The sequence below is a fragment of the Pavona decussata genome, unplaced genomic scaffold (assembly GCF_977016875.1).
Source record: "Pavona decussata unplaced genomic scaffold, jaPavDecu1.1 SCAFFOLD_11, whole genome shotgun sequence".
In the NCBI taxonomy this organism is placed as follows: Eukaryota; Metazoa; Cnidaria; class Anthozoa; order Scleractinia; family Agariciidae; genus Pavona; species Pavona decussata.
In genome coordinates, this window is record NW_028145434.1 from 1,945,001 (window position 1) to 1,966,586 (window position 21,586).

The following is a 21,586-nucleotide window of genomic DNA, read 5'->3' on the forward strand; positions in this document are numbered from 1 at the left end:
ATCCAAAACTCCGTTGACCTTGAAGATTACTTTGAAGAAACAAAACTTGAACTTGCTTCAGTAGTTTTTCGCACTCCTTTAGACAATATTTCGGCAAACGAGAGAACAGCCATCGGCTCAGTTAAACGCAACAGCGAAATCTGCAAAAAAGCTGACAAAGGAAGGACTGCAGTCATTATGGATACCACACAATTAATAGAAGAAGACTTACAACAATAATCTGATGATAAATATTACAAGCCTCTCGGAACTCCTATTGTGCTGGACACTGCCCTAAAAGTGAATCGGATAGTGGACAAACTATTCCGTTCGGGCAATATTGACACAATGACTCACAAATGGTTAACAATCGGTCTTAAACAACCCCGCATACCAGAATTTTACTCGCTGACAAAAATCCACAAGAAAATACCGGTCGGCAGGCCAATCGTTTCTGGTAGCAGCACTATTACAACCCATCGGTAAAAAACAGGAGTCACATCTGAAAGACACAACCGATTTAATTAACTTCATGGAAAATACGCAATCGCAGATGATGTGGCTTTAGCCACCCTTGATGTAAGTTCCCTTTACACAAACATCCCTTAAACAGAAGGGATTTACGCTATTTGTCCCCTCTACGACTTACGGGAACTTTTACGGCTCATACTCGAAGAGAATTCTTTCAAGTTTAACGAAAGACACTTCAGGTACAAACACATGGCGTCGCCATGAGAACCAAGACAGCAGTTGCTTTCTCTGTTATTTTTAAGGCAGACCTAGAAAAACGACTGCTAATGGGTAGCCCCTCTAAACCTTTGGTTTGGAAACGATTTTATTGATGGCTTCATTTCACTATGGAACATTTCAATGCAAGCAGTTTCCAATTTTGTTTACTTTGCTAACTCGTTCCACCCTACAATCAAGTTCACTTGAGAAATGTCATCTGAACGCGCTGTTAATCTTCACACTGAAGAACTCGCCTTTTAACTCATAAAATCTTTGACTTACAAACACATTTAAAGCCTACAGAAACTTTTCAATATACACACTTCTCATCTTGCCACCCTTTAAACTGCAAAAAGGGCTTTGTAAAAGGAGAAGCATTACGTCTTTTAAGAAATAACTCAGTCCTAGAAAGCTTTGTAAGAATCAAACGAGACTTTGAAAACCGATACTCCGTAAAAGAGGCTACCCTTTAACGCTCGCTCAAGAAATACTGACTGACGTTAACTCGACCGACACATAAGAGGCTCTTTGCAACAAAACAACACAAACAAAAGAGATTTTACCGTTTGTTACTACCTACAATCCGGCCACACCGAATCACAGAAAGATTCTCATGAAACACTGGCACATCATTCAGCAGGAACCTCAGTTGCAAAAAATATTTAACCAGACACCGATTGTCTCGTACAGGAAGGAAAAATCCCTCAAGAACATCCTTGTCCGCGCGAAAATTCCTTCAATCTCGCAAACAATCGCAAAACAAACGAAGCGGTTAAAAGCAAACTACAAGATAAATTGCATACGATCACTTTAACTGACTCCTAAAAGCGGCAATCACGCATCCATGCGTTTATTGCAACACAACCGGGTCAAAATATTTTCTGATTTACTATTCTTAACCCCATCACTGATCATTCTTGACTCGAACGTAGAAGCTGAGGACTCGTAGACTTTATTAAAATACTACATATATTAAAATACTAAAATGCTATAGTGGTGCAGTCCTCTGGAACAGTCTACCCTCAGCTGGTAGGCAAGCAACATCTCTGACTAATTTTCGACGATTGCTAATTAATTCCGACACGGCATTCATGTAAAACAGGCTTTAATTTAGTTTACTTTTCTTTAATAGTTAGCAATATACTTAGTCTTTCGTAATAAGTTGTAGCTTTTATAATAAGTTGTTAATGCTTGATGTATTTACCGTGTTTTAAAATAAATATGATGATATGTTACAAAAAAAAAAGCAACTCAGTTTTTCTGGCGGGGGCAGCCCCCTCACCCGCTATTTACGGCCTTGTTGTATTTACGAGATCATCGACTTCTTTAGCGGAAAGACAGGGGAAAGTACAACCCTCACGAAAACGCATCAATAAAACAGCAAAATAATCGCACAGACAGCAACTACTACACTATGGAAGTACAGTAAGACATTTTATTACGAGATTAGCTTTATTTCTATGCTCTTCGACTAATTTATTGAAAATATCAAATAAATCCTTATACTTTCGCCGTAACTGTTTATACGCAATTCACTTCCTTGTAGCACAACTTCGGGGATATTTGGGAAACGTTTTCTTATGTTGAACTTGGGCCGTCTGTGATGCTTCATATAATTCACGTGACTGACGACGTATCTTTCCAGTTACGACTTCCTGTCATATGACAATCGTATGACTTGAAAACAATGGAAAATTTCATGACCCATTTCATCGGGGAACACCCTATTGCTTTCCAAGAATCACTTAATTATTCCAACCAAACGTCAGCGCTGTTATACAATAAGCTGCGGAAACCGAGAATGTCATAATTTTGTTGGTAAATTACTGTAGTCTTCAACGGATTTACCAGCTCTGGAGCTGCGTTCTGACAGGTCGAGGACAAACTTAACGGTAGCCGGCTCACCAAAGCAAGTTTTCACATCCCAGCAATCGAACAGTAAGGTTAGTTTGCCCTTGTGTCGAAAAAATGTGCACGTTTTTCCTTGATAACACTTCTGGTTAAAACAAGAAGGCTTGTCGAGGACAAATATTTAAGAAACGAAGTCTGTCTGTGTGTAGAGTAGCACTCTTAGGTTAAAGCTTCCAACGTCAGAGGCTTTAAGTTGTTTGTTGAGTTAGTTTTGCTTTTGGCGTCGCGCCGGTATCTTACACCTTGGATGTAGTTTCTCGTTGTCAACATTACTTAAATTAATTTTGAAACTTGCAAACTTTCTCCTGTGTAAAAAGCCATATTTAGTATTAACTCGTAGTTTTTCTCTATCTTTGCTAAATCACTGAAAAATTATATTTCCTTTTTGAGTTCTTAAAATGTACAAATTAAAAAACCATATAGCGTGGAGTCTTGCCGAGTGCCATTGCAAAATCGTGCCCTTTGAAACAACTCAAATGAGGATGCCAGTTTTAACAATCTTTAGTGTTTTGGCATTGATAAATTGAAAATTAGTGGAGTGGATCTAATTTATTGAAACAGTATAGTAGAAAAATGGATAACAAAGATAACAAAAGAACCCATGAGTAGTGGCGAATTTAACAGTTCTCTGTTAATTTCCTATTCTCAAGGCTTCGTTCTTTCATTTTTTTGATCATTTCATTTCGCCTTTCGAAAATGAAAATTAACCGATACCCTGTCAAATTCCCTTCTACTTGTGGTTAAAAATATAAATGACCTGGAAAAAATAAAATTGAAAATTAACCGATACCCTGAAAATGAAAATTAACCGATACCCTGTCAAATTCCCTACTACTTGTGGTTAAAAATATAAATGACCTGGAAAAAATAAAATTGAAACAATTAATAGCGACTTAAGCGTAAGCTGTTAATACATTTTCTTGAAAGTTGTGATGACAGATAGTTTTGTCTGAAAACATATACCTGAATTAAATGAAATTATGTTTAGGAAAAAAATAAAAATAAAAAAATAGGCAGAGCCGCGTTAAATTTTAATAAGAGAAAGTCAGTTTACATTTGAAAGAGACAGGTTTTTTTTTGTCTGGCGTGAATGTTCTAAACACCCCAAACTGTTTCTTAAAAAGAAATAACAAAATTACATATTCTCCCAAAATGGTTTTTTTTCTTTTTCATTTTCACACACTTTTCTTGCAGTATTCAGATTATTCAAAAAGAATCTGATCGAGAAATTACAATACTGCAACTTGGGATATTGCTCAACTAGTGTGTATAAGGTAATTAGAAAAAAACAATAAGAACTTGACAGTGAAGTTTGTTAAATCAAAGAAGAAAACGTTCGTGAATTCGTAGCATCCTTCATGGGACCTTTATGTCTTGCAACTGTAAGCGTGACAGTGGCTTGATTATTTCGTGACCATTTCGTTACTACCTATTTTGTTTTACGTAATGCCTGTGTGACATCCGTAGTGAAGCGTGATATGATCGAACCTCGTGGCATAGTAATTAGGATGACGTGTAACCGTTTATTTGCTGAATGAAACTCTTGTAAATGCGATTATTTATCTAGTAATGCTACAATTTCCCGGGATTAAGGTAAGAAGTTCTTCCAGATATTAAATTTCCTATATGTTACAGAAGGTTTTTTGGAAACTTTTGGCAATATTGCGTTATAAACAGTTTGCGTGCCGGATCCCAGGAGTATAAGTTATTCAAAATAAAACCGCTACATCTGGCAACAAAAATGATCGTTTTTCGCCGGCAATGACTTATATTTGGGAGATGATATATCGCTCCGACATTTGAGGAACACAAAAGACTTTTTACGTACATTTAACACAGAGTCGAACCTTTTTACGTAAATTAGCCGTGATAATACTCGTAACATGGCGGGTCAACATATCAATCAATTAGCAAGAGTGTCTTGCTTTTAAAGTGCCCCTGGGACGAAAATTTCATTTTCCAGCTTTTTGCATTTTCGTGTAGAATATGACCTTCTTACTCATGTTACCAAATTTCAATCATTTACGACGACTGGAAGTATTTTTTTTAGCTTTTTATTCAAGATTTCACAGCCGCCATTACTTGGCCTTGTTCCGGAAGTTAAGGCTCAAATTACAGGAAGTGACGTCATTGGCTCAACACGAAAAATTCCACATGGCTAATTTTCATACGGATTCTACTTCATAAACTGTATTCTGCTGTTATTTAGTTCGCAACAGCAAAATACAGTTTATGAAGTAGAATCCATATGAAAATTAGCCATGTGGAATTTCTCGTGTTGAGCCAATGACGTCACTTCCTGTAATTTGAGCCTTAACTTCCGGAACAAGGCCAAGTAATGACGGCCGTGAAATCTAGAATAAAAAGCTAAAACAAAAAATACTTCCAATCGCCGTAAAGGATTGAAATTTGGTAACATGAGTAAGAAGGTCATATTCTACACGAAAATGCAAAAAGATGAAAAATGAAATTTTCGTCCCAGGGGCACTTTAACATGCTCTCACAATTTGCCGTTTCATTTACCCAAGCTACATTTTCAGAAAAACTAAGATAAAATGATACTTTTGGCGGTAATAATAGTTTTGATAGGTAAATCCATGTACCAGATCGACTTTATTGGCCATGGATCTGGCCAAAATTGAACGTCACGCAATACTTCCGCGAGGCATAACTTTGGAAATTCCATAAGAATTTCAGGATCGAAATTCATTGAGACCTGGCAGGTCTAAATAGCCGTTGAAGGACGATATTTTAATGGCATGCGTCCGTTTTTCCTGGTACGGTTTCCGTTTTGGTTTTAAAAGTGTAATTTCAGGACCAATTTTGGACGCTGTGAGCTAGAGGAAATTACTAAACCTCGTCTCGACAAGAAAATAAAAATCGAAACAACTTCAAAGGTCAATTTTTGCAACATGTTAATAAAGCCCTTTATTATGGCAAAGTTTGAGAAAATCGAATTTTTCTATTTGCATGGGTATACGCTCTGTTTGTTTATTTATTTATTTATTTATTTATTTATTTATTTATTTATTTATTTTTTATAAGAACGTCTAATTTTGGAGCTGAGGCTGGACGTTCTTATGTTTTTTTGCGATTTGAGGCTGAAAACGTTCTTAAGATGTTCTTAAATTGCATGGTATACAACTCATGTATTTCAGTAAATCAATGCGGACGTGACCAGGAATGCCTATCAAAGTGCATTACCTGCTGATATATGGTATCAAGAACTGCTGATTAACCGAGATGTGTGTTACCATTGTTGATGTTATACAAAACATGCCCTTAAGTGTTTTGGTTTATTTACACTTGTTACCTTGATTTTATATACAGATTAGCAAAATAAAAACGTTCTTAATCGACTCTCAGCCTGAGGAATGTTCTTAATACGCTCTTAAACTTGTGGTTAATCTCAGCCTCGACGTTCTTATGAAAAAGGTTCTTATAAAAAAAACAGAGTGTAGTTGGTAGTCAAAGCAAGCCGCTCTTAATATTTTCTGCGCTTTAAACAGTATAATGCCTATAGAACAGAAAAACAAAAACCGTAGGCGTCTAAGAATCCGATGTATTTTGCCGCAAACATATGGAACGAGCTAACAAATGATATTACTATTAAAGCCAGCACTAATGAAATGAAGAACAAAATCCGATTTGATATTGGTTGTTCATTTTTAGTTTCTAATTTGTAGTTTACCCTTGGCTGTGGATTACCTGAGCTATGAACTAGCAAATTAAGCTAAGCGCGAATCACACGTTAAATAAAGTAGCATGAATCTAGATCTGCTGTGAAAACCTCGTGCGAAAACCTCACTGAATAGACATTCTCTGTAAATTCGTAAATTATCTCGTATGTAGCCTTCTATTGTCGAGTCGAGTAATATTATAAAATAGCGTCTTCTAAAAGAAACATAAAAGCGAACATGATGGGACTCGATGTTTACAGTTTTATCGTCCCTTGGACTCCGTTTGTAAAAGACAAAATAATACATCATAACACAGGCGCTTCTTATCTTTTATTTCTTGAACAGAAGTTTTTTGTTGACTAGGCTTTTACCTTTAGCATTCCTGGTATAACGTGTAATTAACACAGGGATCACGCTTTAGGGTTTCAAAAGAATAAAAGCAGCTGATGAATAAAATCAACACGAAAATTGTTTGTGATCATAGGGTTTTTAGCCCAAACTCCCAGCATTCATGGCGCAGAGTCAAATCAAAGCTGCAAGTGAAACTGACCTCACACCAGCTGGTGAGGAGACATTGGATTTTGATGACGGCACTTTAAGAGGTGAGAAGAAAAGTTTGATTCTTTTTACAAGAATATTTCAATATATAAAACCAACAAAATTTGAATATCCTTCTCTAGTGTGGTTAAGCCCGCCGCACACTTGAGCAAAGAGCTCAGCAAACTGCCTCGCGAGGCGATCAGCTCAGCTGTTTCATCACGTGTGCGGTTCAGTTTTCGTGAGTTTTTCGCCCCGCGAGGCCGTGAGGAAAATATCTGTCGTGTTTGATATTTGAGATTTCGCCTCGCGAGGCGAGATTCTCACGAAAACTCAACGCACATTTAAGGAAACAGCTCAGCTGATTACCTCGCGATGTCTCGCAAGGTAGCTTGCTCAGCTCTTTCCTTAAGTGTGCGGCAGGCTTTAGCTAAGGCTGGTGCCGGTCGTCCCAGCTCACTGCGTTTTGAAAGTACGTAAAAGAATTTATCCAAGGGTCAATTTAATAAAACTTTTACAATTGTACTAAGCTGCGCCGTTTGTTTCTCACACAGGTGCACTAAAAGAAACTCAAAGAAAAGTATCGCTCACAACGAAACGCCTTTGCACTGCAGGCTATCTACTAATACATTATCTTTTTAATCTTTTTAATTGCTTCATTTTAGCAATAGCAGAAACTTACAAAAATGAGGGTAATAACAGTTACAGACAGAATGATTTCAACAACGCCATCTACTTCTACACGGAAGGAATTAAAGTAAACTGCAAGGATGAGCAACTGAAAGCCCAACTGTACAGCAACCGGGCAAACGTTTATTTTTGTTTGGGTGAGAAGTTTTTGTTAACTTAAATTGGTTTGTCAAAATATCAATAGGTTCTTCAATCGAACCCACATCAATATGCTAGCTTTCTCCTCATACTTTATTCTTTCACAGGGAACTATACTGATTCCTTGACTGATGCAAAAGTTGCCTGTTCCTTACAGCCATCTTATTTGAAAGCGATCTTCAGAGGTAAGAGTAACTTAAATACAAAATCGATTATGTAAACATTTAAAATATCTACAGTAAAAGAATGAATTCACAAAAGATAAGAATACAAAGACGGTCGATATCACTAGTTTTATTGGGACGGGGATAACTTTGCAGTGACATATTTCGCTACACCGTTAAAATGTTAGACCCGTTTGAACAAAATAATTTGTTTCGTAGTTTCCTATGTAGATTCCGGAAAAGTCCATCTCATTTAAAAGGCGCCATTATAAAACCAATACTGTTGAAATGAATGTTGCACACAAATAATTTAGTGTTTTTACCTCAACTTCCACACTTCCCAATATTATGGGCCTTGTTGTTCAAAGCCTGATTAACCTTATCCCGGATTAATGGGAACTTTGACTCAACTTTAATTACCAATATAAATAAAGATTCTTTCAAAGATTTTTGCCTGTAAGTTGTGGCTTACGATTTTTCTTTACCATCAGCCCAAAACAAGATTTTAAATAAGTTTTTAAAAACATTTTTAATGAGCGAGATTAGAACTTCGGTTAATTTTTAATCGGGGACTACTGTTAATCGGCTCTCTTCCAACCGGGCCTTGACGAATAAGGTCAACCCCTTTTCTCTCCATTTCCTGTCCCTTTGGACTCAAAATTAAGGGTCGGTGGTTCAAATTTAACCATTAGTTAAAAAGAGGAGTCTGAAACCAGAAGGTGCAGTAACCCAACCAAATGATCATCTGGGAACAAAAGTTGTTATCACAAATGCAAACTGACCAGTTCTTTCGGCCCCAGTTCGCCAGAAATAGCACCCATACTAAATACCATAGATTTCTCCAAGCGTTATAAAACAAGAAGTTTGTTGGAAAACTCCGAAAGAAGCGACCTTGATTCTATACCAAGGCAGAACGCTTTGGTATTGATAGCCTGATTCTCAGACGGTCCAGGTCGCTCACGGCCACACACTCTCTTCCTTCTCCGTCTGATGGACTTCATTCACCGCGAGAGGCCTGCATCGTCTGAGAATCAGGCTAGGGTATTGACTACACTAATAAAAGTCAAATTTTGGGGAAAGTTACCGTATTACTTCACTAAATTTATTTCAAATTGGGTTTGGATATGGATGGTCGGGATAGCTTAACTTGAAACGTTAACTTGCCTCTTGTATGAAACTCCATTGTGAAGAAGGTATTAAAAGCCGTGTCATTAAGAATCTTGGACTCAAAAAAATCCCTTAAATATTTCTACCACAAAAACTACTTTCCTTACTATTAAAATGAGTTTGAATGATCCAAAGGCTTCTTTTTTCCCCGATACGCAGATTTTACTAGTGACAAAAATGTGCTAATCTAAGGCAGTGGCAAGTTTTTCAACTGAAAACTACTTCGCGCTGCCAAAACCTTAAAATTTGAGTTATTGCCGGTTTTCACTGTCACGCCATTGCCGTGTGCGTGAAAAAAAAAAAAAATGAAACCATTCCATGAATGAAATCAAGAAATTGACATGTTATAGATGATAAGTAAATAAAAAACCTGTCCAAGTGTCAGGTCTGTGCGGTTTTCCGTACTCGAGTTATTTGACAAAATGTTTCACACAAATTTACTATGATAGAGCTTTATAGTATGGAAACGCCATGTTGGTGTCCCTCTGAGGGACACTAACATGGCGGCCGGAAATAGGAAAAAACATCTGGAGTTCACTTTTGCCAGAAAAGAGGTTTTTTTTCCCTTGTAAATTTTCGAATGTTAAGATAAATATTTCTCCTCAAACTTAAATTGTTTAGAATGCTGAAAATCAACAGAAGAGGCATTTTTAAGATACGGAACAGCTCTGTCACGGCCGTCCTCTTGATGTCACGCACGATGAAAAAAATTAAGATTGGAAATTGAGACTGTTCTATTTTCAAAAGGAAGTACAACATCGAGCTAAGAAAATGAGAAAAGACATATTTTCAGGTAATCTTTCCTTAATTGAAGGTAAAAATTTTGTAGGCCTCCCGGTTTTGAATTCTAGAATTTGGTGACGTCACGTGAAAACCAAGAATTCGATTGTTTATTAAACGATTTTGCCACTCCTGTATCATTTGAGACTTTCTCTGATCGAAACAATATGAATTAGGATGACTTAAGAAGACGATTGAATAATTGCAGTGACCTGGACGAATTATTGACTTCGATTGGAGTAAGAGTTCTCAAACGTGGCACCCAAGTCTGGCCTAAAACATTGTTCTAGACATGAACTATATTCTATAATTATTAAATAAAATTTTCGGCACACTGCAAAAGTAAACTTAAACATTTTGCTAGTCAGCTCATGTTGTCCTTCGTGACACACCCCTATGGTTGAGAAGTTGTTTTGTTGAGACAATTGTGTGTCACAAGACCCTGATCACTCGTTTGCAAAGCAAGTTTTGTGTCAGTGGTGGAGCTCTTGAGTGGGTCCGCTCCTACCTTTCCAATCGCTCGCAACGAGTGTTCATCAAAGCTGTGCTCACCGAAATGTTTGACCTCCGTCATGTGGTACCCCGAGGGTCCTGCCTCGGGCCAATCCTCTTCTCTCTCTACACATCTAAGCTGTTCGATATCACCAAAGATCACCTTCCTGAAGTCCACTACCTAATGACGAAACTTAGCTCTACTTGTCGTTTCGCCTGGACACGTCGTCTGGTACAGAGATGGCACTTGCTGCCATGTCTGACTGCATCAGAGATCTACGAGCCTGGATGACTAGAGATAAGCTAATGATCAATGATGGAGGTGCTACTGGTCGGCACGCGTCAGCAGCTGTGCAAGGTGCAGAAAGATCCAATCACAGTCGGTTCCCGTCTAGTATCACCAACTTCATCAGCCAGGAACTTAGGCGAATGGCTGGACTCTGAATTAACTATGAATGGCCACGCCAACAAACTCTTCACCTTTATAACATCAAGCATATAAGGAAGTACTTGTCGCAGGAAACTACTGAAAATGTAGTACATGCCTCTTTCACTAGTCGTATTGACTACTGCAACAGTCTCTTATACGTCTGCCCGCTATGCAATAAGATAAGTCCAGCGCGTACACAACACAGCTGCGATGATTATCTTTAGGCTACCTACGTTTTTTCATACTACACCAACACTTTTCAGCTTGCATTGGCTACCTATCATGTCTCGCGTTTATTTTAAAATCTGCTTGTTTACCTTTAAGGCATTTCACGGCCTTGCTCCAATAGAAGAAAGATCCTCAAAGTAAGCAAGCAATTTAAGCAGTTGCGAATATAGGTCGCAAAGTTTATGGGTTTAATCCCGTTGAAGCCTGAATTTTTTTCAGGATTTCTTTTTGCAACTGCTTAGGTGCGTACGAACTGCGAGGATCTTTCTTCTAACCAACGTTTCATCCGCAGTTCAATATATGATGTTTCATATATTCATATTCATTGATTAATAATATAATAATATTTATTTATATGGCGCAAATTCCACTATACAGTTTTCAAATTCCATCCCACAAATATGAGCTGTGTATAATACTAATGAATAATAACAATAAACTTTACGTATGTGTATAAAATATATCAGAGCTTTATTCGTACGCTTGAATAAAAAGTGCAGTTTTAAGCTTCTGTTTAAAAGTACTAAAATTCGAAGTTCTTCTGAAGTTGTAAGGTAGAGCATTTTACAATTTCGGTGCCGCTGCTATAAATGCTCTCTGGCTCTATCGCCAAGTGTAGGTGAGGTCTTAATCATGGGTGGCGACAACCATGCATGACAATTGCAGCGTGTGCTATAGAAGTTTAGTTTCTTAACAAAATTGTGCGATTTGCTGTGTCCATGCAAACCCCTTGATAAGTCAACAAATATACCAACTGTATTTTCATTTTCATCGACAGCCCTTGTTATATTATCTGCAAGTTTAATTATCGCATGATTTGTTGAGTTTTATTTTTAAATCTATTATTGATGATAACATTGATGATCAGATCAGATCTTGTTTTATCAACGTAGGTTTTTGTACCCAAACTTTTTAATTATTTTAGCAAAAAAATAAAAATGGATAGACAGCTTATAATAAGAAATAGCCTTTTAATCCGATGATTTATACACAGGCGTTGCTACAGCTATTTATGGTTGGTCTGGGATTTTTCCAGTTGAAAATGGTATTTTAAAAATATCGGACAATGGTATCGATATATGTGGGGAAACATATTTATCCATTCATCCTTGCGAGCAGATTCCTGCGTTACAAAGACATTCCCTTGGTATCGTTGCCCAGAAATATAAAGTTCATCATTAATTAGAGAAGTCCCGTGACCTTCTGCCTTAGCTTTTTTATGACCGGGTAGAGAGATTTCCTTGCTTCCGCGATTTCTTAGGTATGCTCTGCAATCCCGATCTTGGTTCTCTTTAGAACATTTGCAGACCTCCTCATAAACTCCTTATTTTGTTATCGAAGGAATTTCTTAACAGTAGGTCGGGGTTTTCTATAATCTTTCTTTTTTTTCCAATCCTGTGGACTCTTTCAATTTTAAATGTCGTGCTCATATGTATTGTTGATGATTTCCATAGGATTTTATTTTTAAGCAAGTGGTCTTTAGTCTTTAAATAGAAATTGGTACATACTTACATCAGACGTGTAAGTCAACAAAAATCAATAATGGTAAAAAAAATTATCGCTGGGCCAATTACAGAGCCTTGCGGTACACCGGACAGGACTGGGGGGTGAGGTGATTATTCTCCATCCAGGACAACACGTACATTGCTCTCTGTTTGTGAAAAAGTCTCTGATACACAACAGTATATCACCTCTGATTAATTTGAACCTTGAAGTTGCTATCTGGCAATTCTTGCAAATGAAGTAAAATTCTCCATTTCTTGCTTCTTGGATGCCCTTTGTGTTAGCTCAAGGTTTGTCTGTTCAGATGAAGGAGCTGTAAAGTTTGATTTGCACTACTTTTATCCCGCGACATCGAGATAGTATGCAAGTTTGTAGCACATGTTTCGTGGGCGAATTGACCACAATATACATATTTATTAGAGCAGAATAGGAAAGAAATTTGGGATTGAAAAACATTGAATGGCTGTCTTCAGTGAGTCTGACTAGTGTTAGCGCCCAACGTGTGATGTTTGGAAACATTCACGGTCTCCAAATGTCATGAATGTGTTTTGATCTCATAATTCGTGACGTGAATTGTGAGCCGCAAGTACCGCACGCTGTTGGGTTTGCACAAATAATTCGACGCGGTTGGGTTGTTAACACTCTATTCTCATGTATCTCTGCATTTACTTGTTTACAGCATCATGGCGAGCGATTTCACAACATTGTCACTACCGGTGAAAACTAAAGAAAATAAAGGACAATACAAAATAAACTTAAAGAAAAGGCGAAAGACAAACTAAAGGTGCAAAGAAACTTACATTTTGTGCGGATTTAAACGACGACCTGCTTATAAACTGCGAAGATTCTCAACACGCATTCAAGCACGTGCTTCGCTGAAAACTCACTAAGATCACATGATCAAAATACTCGCTACTTTATGTTACGGTCACGAAATGTGAAATAAAAATAAAACGTAAACAAAGTCAAGGCCAAGTTTGTTCATTTTGAAACTAAACATTCCGCCCGCCTTGGGACGATCCGACTTAGGACGCCCAACGTCTCTAGTTCACAGTTAAAGCTTTAGCACTATCAAGGTCATTTTCCAGAAGGCACAGCTTCTGGATCGGCCGAATATAGACAGAGTCTTTAGTCTTGACCTTAACCGTCCTCACCATCCCGTCAGAGCCAGGGTAGACCTCCAGAACTCGGCCCAGATTCCAATACCCTCTAGGTGCACTGTCATCCATCAACAAAACCAAGGCGTTTGGCTTCAGGTTAGGTAGGGCTCTGTGCCATTTCCCTCGAACTTGCAGTGTCGGCAAATATTCGCGCAACCACCTCTTCCAAAACAGGTCGGCAAGGAATTGAACTTGCTTCCATTTCCTTCTGTACTGGTCCGCCGGTTGAAACACACCTGGAGGAAGGCAGATTGTTTTCCTTTGCATCAGGAAGTGCGCAGGCGTGAGTGGCTGGAGGTCATTCGGGTCATCAGAATTAGCTGTCAGAGCCCGCCCATTTAGTACTCGCTCAACTTCCGTCAGAAGGGTTTGGAGGACCGGCTCAGAGACCATTTGGGTACCAAGGATTGCCTTCAGGACAGTCTTAGCACTGCGCACAAGACGTTCCCAAATTCCTGACATGCTATTGGCAGTTGGCGGCTGGAAAATCCACTTGCATCCACGCTGAAGTAGCTCACGGTCAATTTTCTGCTGATCCCACTGCTTGATCTCTTCTCTCAGTTCTCGTTCCGCTCCTACAAAGTTGGATCCTCTATCACATCTTAATTCTGAAACCTCTCCACGGCGATTGATGAATCTCCTTAGGCACATTATGAAGTCATCTGTGTTCATTGACTGGACTAATTCGAGGTGAACAGCACGAGTATTCAAACATGTGAACAGACAACACCAGCGCTTTGCTGTACCTCTGCCATGCTTCACTTGGAGGGGACCAAACAGATCCATTCCCGAGTACGAGAACGGAGGCTGGTAAGCCATCATGCGGCTTCTTGGAAGGGGTGCCATTTGCTGAACTATTTGTCTGGCATTCAACCTTTTACAACGAAGGCATCGCCCAAGGATGGAACGGACAAGAACTCTAATCTGAGGGATCCACAGCTTCTCACGCACCCTTGATATGAGGTGCTCGCGCCCCAAGTGGCCAATTGACTCATGAACATGGCGAACAATCACTGCTGTTATGGGATGGTCTCTCGGTAGAATTGCTTGGTTCCTAGCAGCATCAGCGACGGGTGGATTTACTATGCGGCCTTTAACTCTCAGAACGCCATGGTCATCAAGCATTGGGTTCAGGGCAACTATACTGCTGGACGGCCTCACTACACCTTTGGCCTTTAGGTCTTTAATTTCTTGAGGATAGGCAGAAAGTTGAACGATTCTCGTGATGGCTATAGTAGCTGCATCATAATCCTCAAGGGTCAGGTGGCCCCTCTGGGTAGTCTTTCGATTGCGAAGAAAATGGACGAAGCGGATAAGCCAAGCAACCCGACGTCTTAGCCGGTTCCAATCAGAACAACTGTTCAATATGCGATCCATGACATCTTTGGCCGTTACGCTCAGCGGGCTCAATGCAGAGGAGTCTGTCTGTTGAGCGACAGAATGGATGTTTACATCAACATGATTGGCGTGCGCTTCTTTCTTCAATTCTAAAGCTTCGTCCGGGACTTCCTTACAGTCTGCAATGGGCCAGAGGGATTCTGGCTGCCAGAGAAATTCTGGTCCTCGTAACCAGCGTTGGTTAAATTTCAGATCTGAAGGGTTCAAGCCACGGGAGACATCATCAGCTGGGTTTAAGGCACCTGGTACATGATTCCAGTCATTAAGATGTGAGTTTTCTCTAACCTCTTCCACACGATTGGCGACATAGGTTTGGAATCGGCGCTTCTCATTCTTCAGGTAGTGAAGCACTATTTCGCTATCTGTCCAGTACTTGGTTTGCTGTATGGGCAGATCGAGCTCTTCTCTTAACATCTTGTCTAGGCGCGTGGCAAGGACAGCTGCTTGCAATTCAAGCCTTGGGATGCTAGTGAACTTGATGGGAGCATTTCTTGCCTTTCCCATGACAAACGAGCAATGGATGGAGTCATCTGGATCTACAATCCTCAGGTATGCTGATGCGCCATATCCAACTTCGGAGGCATCTGAGAAGACATGTAACTGAAGTCTGCATTTCTTTGGGTCCACTCCAGGAGAGAAGTAGTAGCGTGGGATACGGAGCTCGGACAAGGAGGGCAGCTGTGTGGTCCAAGATCTCCATCTCTTTAAGAAGTGTTCTTCCAATGGCTGGTCCCAGTCTAGCTTTGCCTTCCATATGTCCTGTATAAGAGCTCTTGCTGTGAGTGCTACGGGCGCAGCAAATCCGAGTGGGTCGTACAATGAACAGACAGCAGACAGGATTCCACGCTTTGTCTCAGGACGGTTCAGGTTCTTGATCTCGAACCCCAGTTCATCAGTCTCGACAAACCAACGAACACCCAGTGCCCTCTCCACCGGCAATTCATCTAGCCTTAGGTCCAGGTTTGGTGTAGCTCTTCTTTGGACAGGAATCGAGGACAAAAATTCTTTGCTGTTGGACATGAACTTCGTTAGGCGAAAACCACCATGATCTAACATTTCGGCGAGGTCTGTTGCCATTCTGGTTGCTAAGGTGTTGCTGCTAAACGACGGTAGCGCGTCGTCGACATAGAAGTTCTTCTCAACAACTGCTGCAACTTCTGGACTGAATTTCTTTGAGTTATCAGTGGCAGTTCTCCTCAGGACAGAGTTGGCAACACATGGGGATGAAGTGGCCCCGAAGATGTGTACCTCCATAACATAAACGTCTGGACACTGACTGTAGTCGTTAGTCCACCATAGGAAACGCAGAGCATCTTGATCTTCTTTGCGGACGCGCACCTGATGGAACATTGCCTCCACATCGGCAGCTAGGCCAACCTTCCCTTGGCGAAAGCGTAGCAGTACTCCAACGAGGGTATTGGTCACGTCTGGGCCTTGGAGAAGACTTTTGTTAAGTGATGTGCCTTCATACTCTGCTGCAGCATCAAAGACTATGCAAAGTTTCCCAGGTTTGTTCGGGTTCATCACTGGATGATGGGGTAAATACCAGGTGTGTGAGCTCTCTTTAGCTGCTTCTTCAGGGGTAAGTTTGCGGGCATATCCCTTTGATATGTACTCAGTCATAACTGCTCTGTACTTTGCAGCCATTTCCTCATTTCCTGGTTTTGTTAGCCGGCGCCTTAGCAGTTCGACTCGTTTTTCAGCCAGAGTACGGTTGTTTGGTAGTTGCGGCTGATCTTCTTTCCACAAGAGACCGACTTCATAATGGCCATCTACGATTCTTGTTGTGTCCTCAAGGATTTTTAAGGCTCGCTTGTCCTCGATTGACAGTGGCTTATCATCTGACTTTGAGGCTCCGTAATCCTCAATTTTCCAGAAGCGTTCCATCTGATCTTCCATGCCCACCGAAAGGAAGTTGACTGATGTTTTCCCTTTGTCGCCGCAAGTTAAAGGCCCTGCAATACTCCAGCCAAGCGGAAACCGGTAACCAAAAGGACCGTTGTTGTCTGGTGGGACCCTGACTTCATCTTGCAAATGGGCAGCAGGTACATTGCTTCCTATGATTATGGATACTCGCTTAATGTCAACTTCTGGGAATGTCAGGTCTTGCAGGTGTGGATACTTCGAAACGTCAACAGAATCCGGTAAAATCTGCCCTGACTGATTGAGATCTGGGAGTACGTAGGCTTCATTGACTTCAATATCTCTACCGCACTCATCCACGGGACCGAGGGTGAACGACACCCGTTCACTTTCTATTGATTCCTCACTTCTCCTGATAGTCCTGATGCCAATTCGTTGCAAAGTTCCTTCCAGATTAAGCTGATCCGCAAGCTGACGATCAATAAGAGTGTCAGTGCAGCCATTATCTAGAAACCCGTACGTGGAAAGGGAATTGCCATCCTCAGCCGTGATAGTCACAGGAACCACATTTAACAGGACTCGACCTTGCGGGGCAAAAACCTCTGTCGTGCTCACTGAGGCCTGATGGATGTTGGTGGTTTGTGGTGCTGCACCAGATCCCATGCTTTGTTGCTGTGGAGGTACCGTAGCAGAACGGGAATTTGCTTGGTTGTGATTACTGCTTACCATTATTGGTTCTCGGCCGGAAACGACGTCCATTGCTGTTTTCCTTGTGTAAAAGTGTCAGATGATGCCCAGGACACTTGGAGCAGGCTGGGGGATCCGGACAAGTAGTGCCACTATGGGTTGGGTTGTGACAACCACAGTTAAAGCAGAACCCGTAGGAGGCTGCATACTGTCGCCTTACTGCTACACGATCGCACTGCTTAATGATTGGGCAATCCTGCAGACGATGGGGTGTGGATTTGCAGATTGAGCATTTGATGTGATTTCCTGGCTCTGGGGGCCTTTCAGATTTAGCAGGTGGTACTGTGGAGTCCCTGGGAGGTTCTGGTGGCCTTTCAATTTTAGTTGATGAAATAGTAGAGTCCCTGGGAGGTGGTGGTTTCTTAATCCTGGATGAATTCTGGGTATCCTTGTCTTCACTATTCTCCCTCCTTTGCCTCTGTGGCCCAAAGATTGGGTCGTTTCTTATCGACGCTTGTCTCATAACAAATTTCGCGATATCCTGTAAGCGAGCGGACCTGCCACGATTTACGATCTCATAATTTTCAGTTTGCCACTTTGCAACAAGGTCGTTCGGAAGTCTGCTTACAATTCTCCTCAGGTTGGTAGCCACACTAGCCTCATGCTCAACATCACCTTTCAGGATCTTTGTCGCTGCATTCAGCTTCTCAGCAAAGTTCAGTAAACTCACATTGTCCCCTGGGGCAAGCTTGGGACCAGATACCAAACCGTCAATGCAGGCTTGTGAAACTTGGATGGGTTTACCGAAACGATCCTCTAGAGTCTTTATGAGGTCTTTGTAGGAGCAGCCTCTGTTTCCTTCAATGACTTCCAGAGCTTCACCTTTCAGAAACTTTGGCAGGTACTCGATTCGCTGCGCGTCGGTTAGAAGTTCACTCTCAAGATGAGTGCGGGTCTGCTCTCGAAAGAAAGGGAAGTCGGCTGGATTCCCATTAAACTGTGTAGGCGTAATGCCATTTAGCAGTTGAACCTTCCACATGGCTGCAACGTGGTCCTTTGGGGTGGTCTCCTCTCTTCTGGTGTCTGGATCAGGCTTTGTCCTGGACTGAAATAAACCTTGAGGCGAGTGTTGTATGGGTGTATGGTTGGAGACATGCGGCACCTCCCTTTTAGACTCTTCTACAGTGGAGTAACTGGGCAAATGAACCAACTTGGAGGATGTTGGTATTTTATCAGAGGGGGTAGAGTGATCTACAGGTGAGATGCCCAAGGTTTTCTCGGTCTTACGTGGGGTTGACTTTGGAAGCTCTTGCCTTTCTGACTCGGAACCTTTGGGTGGACCTTCGCAGCTGTTGAGGTGTGTTTTCACAATTTCGTCGACGGTCTCAAACTGACCAGTTTCTTCATCATAGTCCCTTTCGATCTTCCAGTCCAGTTCGGCTAAAGCAGCCTCGTCCTCCAATCGCCTCAATTCCATTCGTACCTTTTGCCTGGCCAGCTCAGCATCCTCTTCAGCTCTTCGTTTTGCTAGCTCCACTTTCTTCTTGGCCAGAAGCGCGGCTCTTAGCTTCTCTTTCTTACGAGATGATGCCTTAGAGGACACAGAGCTGCCTTGTGACTTCTCACTTTTGACAGAAATTTCATCGTCATGTTTGGGGGCTTCGTGATCCGTTCGCATTCGCTCTTCTTGCTCAAATAAGCTTATAACTGTCTCCTTTAGGAATCTGAACCTTTCCTCGACCTCTTGTAGACGTTTCCTCTGATTTATGCACGGAAGATACCTTGAATGAATTTCCTCAAAGGATTTCCAAGCACGAGTGACACTTTCTACCATTCGACCAGCAGATAGGACGTCCCAATTAGTGTAGAGACATGTACGTAATTGCTGAGTTTCAGTTGCAACATAGTCAGCGATTTTGTTCCAAGAAGATGCTAGTCTGTGCTGTTCACTTATTTCTCGCTGACGGATGACTTCACTAAAATCTATTTGAGTATTTGGAAGGGGATTTTGACGTAGTGAGTAACCAAAGGCTCCTCGAGCTAGCGGGGGCCTTAAGACCTCAGGAGGTAATGCAAAGGCAGCGGCCCCGATGTCAACAGGAAAATCTTCATTTGTGTTAGCCATTAGGTTTGTTTCAAGGCCCATTAAATTAATTTCCCCACCTGATTCAATCCGGCCAGTTCCTCGATCCTCAGTCCCGCGGTCCGGTCCACTAGTTTTCGACTCTCCAATGCCACCACTCGAGGGGTCCATTACTTCTCGCAAAAGCCGAGCAAAACGGCAATGTCCTTCAAATCGTCGCCTTGCTAACCAAAAATTTTTCACAATGTTGGGTTTGCACAAATAATTCGACGCGGTTGGGTTGTTAACACTCTATTCTCATGTATCTCTGCATTTACTTGTTTACAGCATCATGGCGAGCGATTTCACAACATTGTCACTACCGGTGAAAACTAAAGAAAATAAAGGACAATACAAAATAAACTTAAAGAAAAGGCGAAAGACAAACTAAAGGTGCAAAGAAACTTACATTTTGTGCGGATTTAAACGACGACCTGCTTATAAACTGCGAAGATTCTCAACACGCATTCAAGCACGTGCTTCGCTGAAAACTCACTAAGATCACATGATCAAAATACTCGCTACTTTATGTTACGGTCACGAAATGTGAAATAAAAATAAAACGTAAACAAAGTCAAGTCCAAGTTTGTTCATTTTGAAACTAAACACACGCTTATTCTATCTTTCCTGAGTGGGAAGAGTTTGAATCAGAGCTTGAAACTTGGAAGAGATAAAGTTCTGTTCTTCACAGTCGTCTTTTGATATATGAGATTTAATTTAGAGAAAATTGCATATCAGAAACACTTTTATTTTAATGGAAACAAGCATTACTTTCAAGGGCATTTTGACTAGCTTACACAACGTGCATGCTTTAGAAAGCACCCAGCGAATTTGGAACTTTTTATTGTCTTGTGGGATGGTTGGTCTACGTTTTTGTAAAGTTTTTTATTATATACAGCTGTTTCGACAAAGGTTGTCCACAAAAAGCGTTAAAGTGTACGCGAAAATGCCGGAAGGTAGTCTAAGAAATACCCGTAAATTTCAGTAAAAGCTCATAATCCATAATGCCTTGACCGTACAGCGAAGACTTGAGGTGGCAGGCAATGTGGATTCTGAGCTTTTACTGAAATTAATTGGGTATTTCCCAGACTACTTTCCCGCATTGTCGCGCACCTTTTTATGCTTTTTATTGGACAACCTTTGTCGAAACAGCTGTAAACACCAATGAAATACCAGGTGAGCTTTCGCCTGAAAACATGATACCTTCACACGTGAAAAGATCACAGTTGCTATGGTTACATAATAAATCGTGCTTTGCCATGATTTGGTATTTCATTGGTGTTTACATAATGAGATAAGATGAGATAAGAACGTTCTTTTTACGAATGTGGTTTTCAATAGGGCACTGCATAAAAAATGACAATATATTAAATATGAAAAAAATATTTAAAATGGATGAACTAAGAAAATGTCACACTAAGAAAAAACCTTAATTTACATGGCCGCCTGGAGATACGAAATTTCTCTATAAAAATTTTTCTTTCTTTCGCTGCGCTCGGCTTGTGAAATATTTTTCAACACTCGAAGAAAAAATTTCGTATCTCCGCGTGACCATGTAATATCATGTAAGTTCATTGAGTTATTTCATAAGTAAGTAAGTTCATTGGGTTATTTTACACCGTGAGCAGGACTGCGCACTTGGACCTAAATTTTCGCGGTTTTCATAGACCCGTGATCACACCTAGGCCACATTTTCAAAATCTTGCAATTTTCTTTTAAAAAAAAAATGCTTTAGAACATTAAAATAGTAAATCCAAGGGTATCTACAGACGAAATATCAGAAGTTCGACCTAGTGGTCGGTGAAGTGCGGTTCTCGATTCTTAGAGGCAGCCGCTGTTAAAGAATGAATTTTTCTCTCCTGCCCGTAATCGCCTTGTTCTTTCTCCCGCCGTTGGTCACGAAAATTGACTTTGTATTATGTTGTCTT

At 40.7% G+C, this 21,586-nt stretch overlaps 2 protein-coding genes across 8 annotated transcripts in view; one reads left to right on the forward strand and one right to left on the reverse strand.

The window, feature by feature from the left end:
• Positions 1 to 21,586, forward strand: part of LOC146488159 (uncharacterized) — a 538,028-nt gene that overhangs the window by 88,121 nt on the left and 428,321 nt on the right. For 5 of the 7 annotated variants that reach the window (XM_085121821.1, XM_085121804.1, XM_085121856.1 and 2 more), the window contains 2 exons: positions 7,502 to 7,663; positions 7,772 to 7,849. The exons of 1 other annotated variant lie outside the window; for it this stretch is intronic. In XM_085121821.1, coding sequence (XP_084977947.1) covers positions 7,502 to 7,663; positions 7,772 to 7,849 — 240 coding nt within the window. The remainder of the gene's footprint in view (positions 1 to 7,501; positions 7,664 to 7,771; positions 7,850 to 21,586) is intronic. One more of the 7 variants, XM_085121839.1, reaches the window with a different exon arrangement.
• Positions 17,565 to 20,251, reverse strand: LOC146488164 (uncharacterized). The gene is made up of 2 exons (XM_085120277.1): positions 20,068 to 20,251; positions 17,565 to 19,990 (listed from the first exon to the last, which is right to left on the reverse strand). Exon 2 carries the CDS (start codon positions 19,788 to 19,790, stop codon positions 17,565 to 17,567), a length of 2,226 nt encoding a protein of 741 aa, XP_084976403.1. The 5' UTR covers positions 19,791 to 19,990; positions 20,068 to 20,251.

Coding starts and splice junctions, on each gene's coding strand:
- LOC146488164 (XM_085120277.1), bottom strand. CDS start 19,790: ATGGACCCCTCGAGTGGTGGCATTGGAGAGTCGAAAACTAGTGGACCG.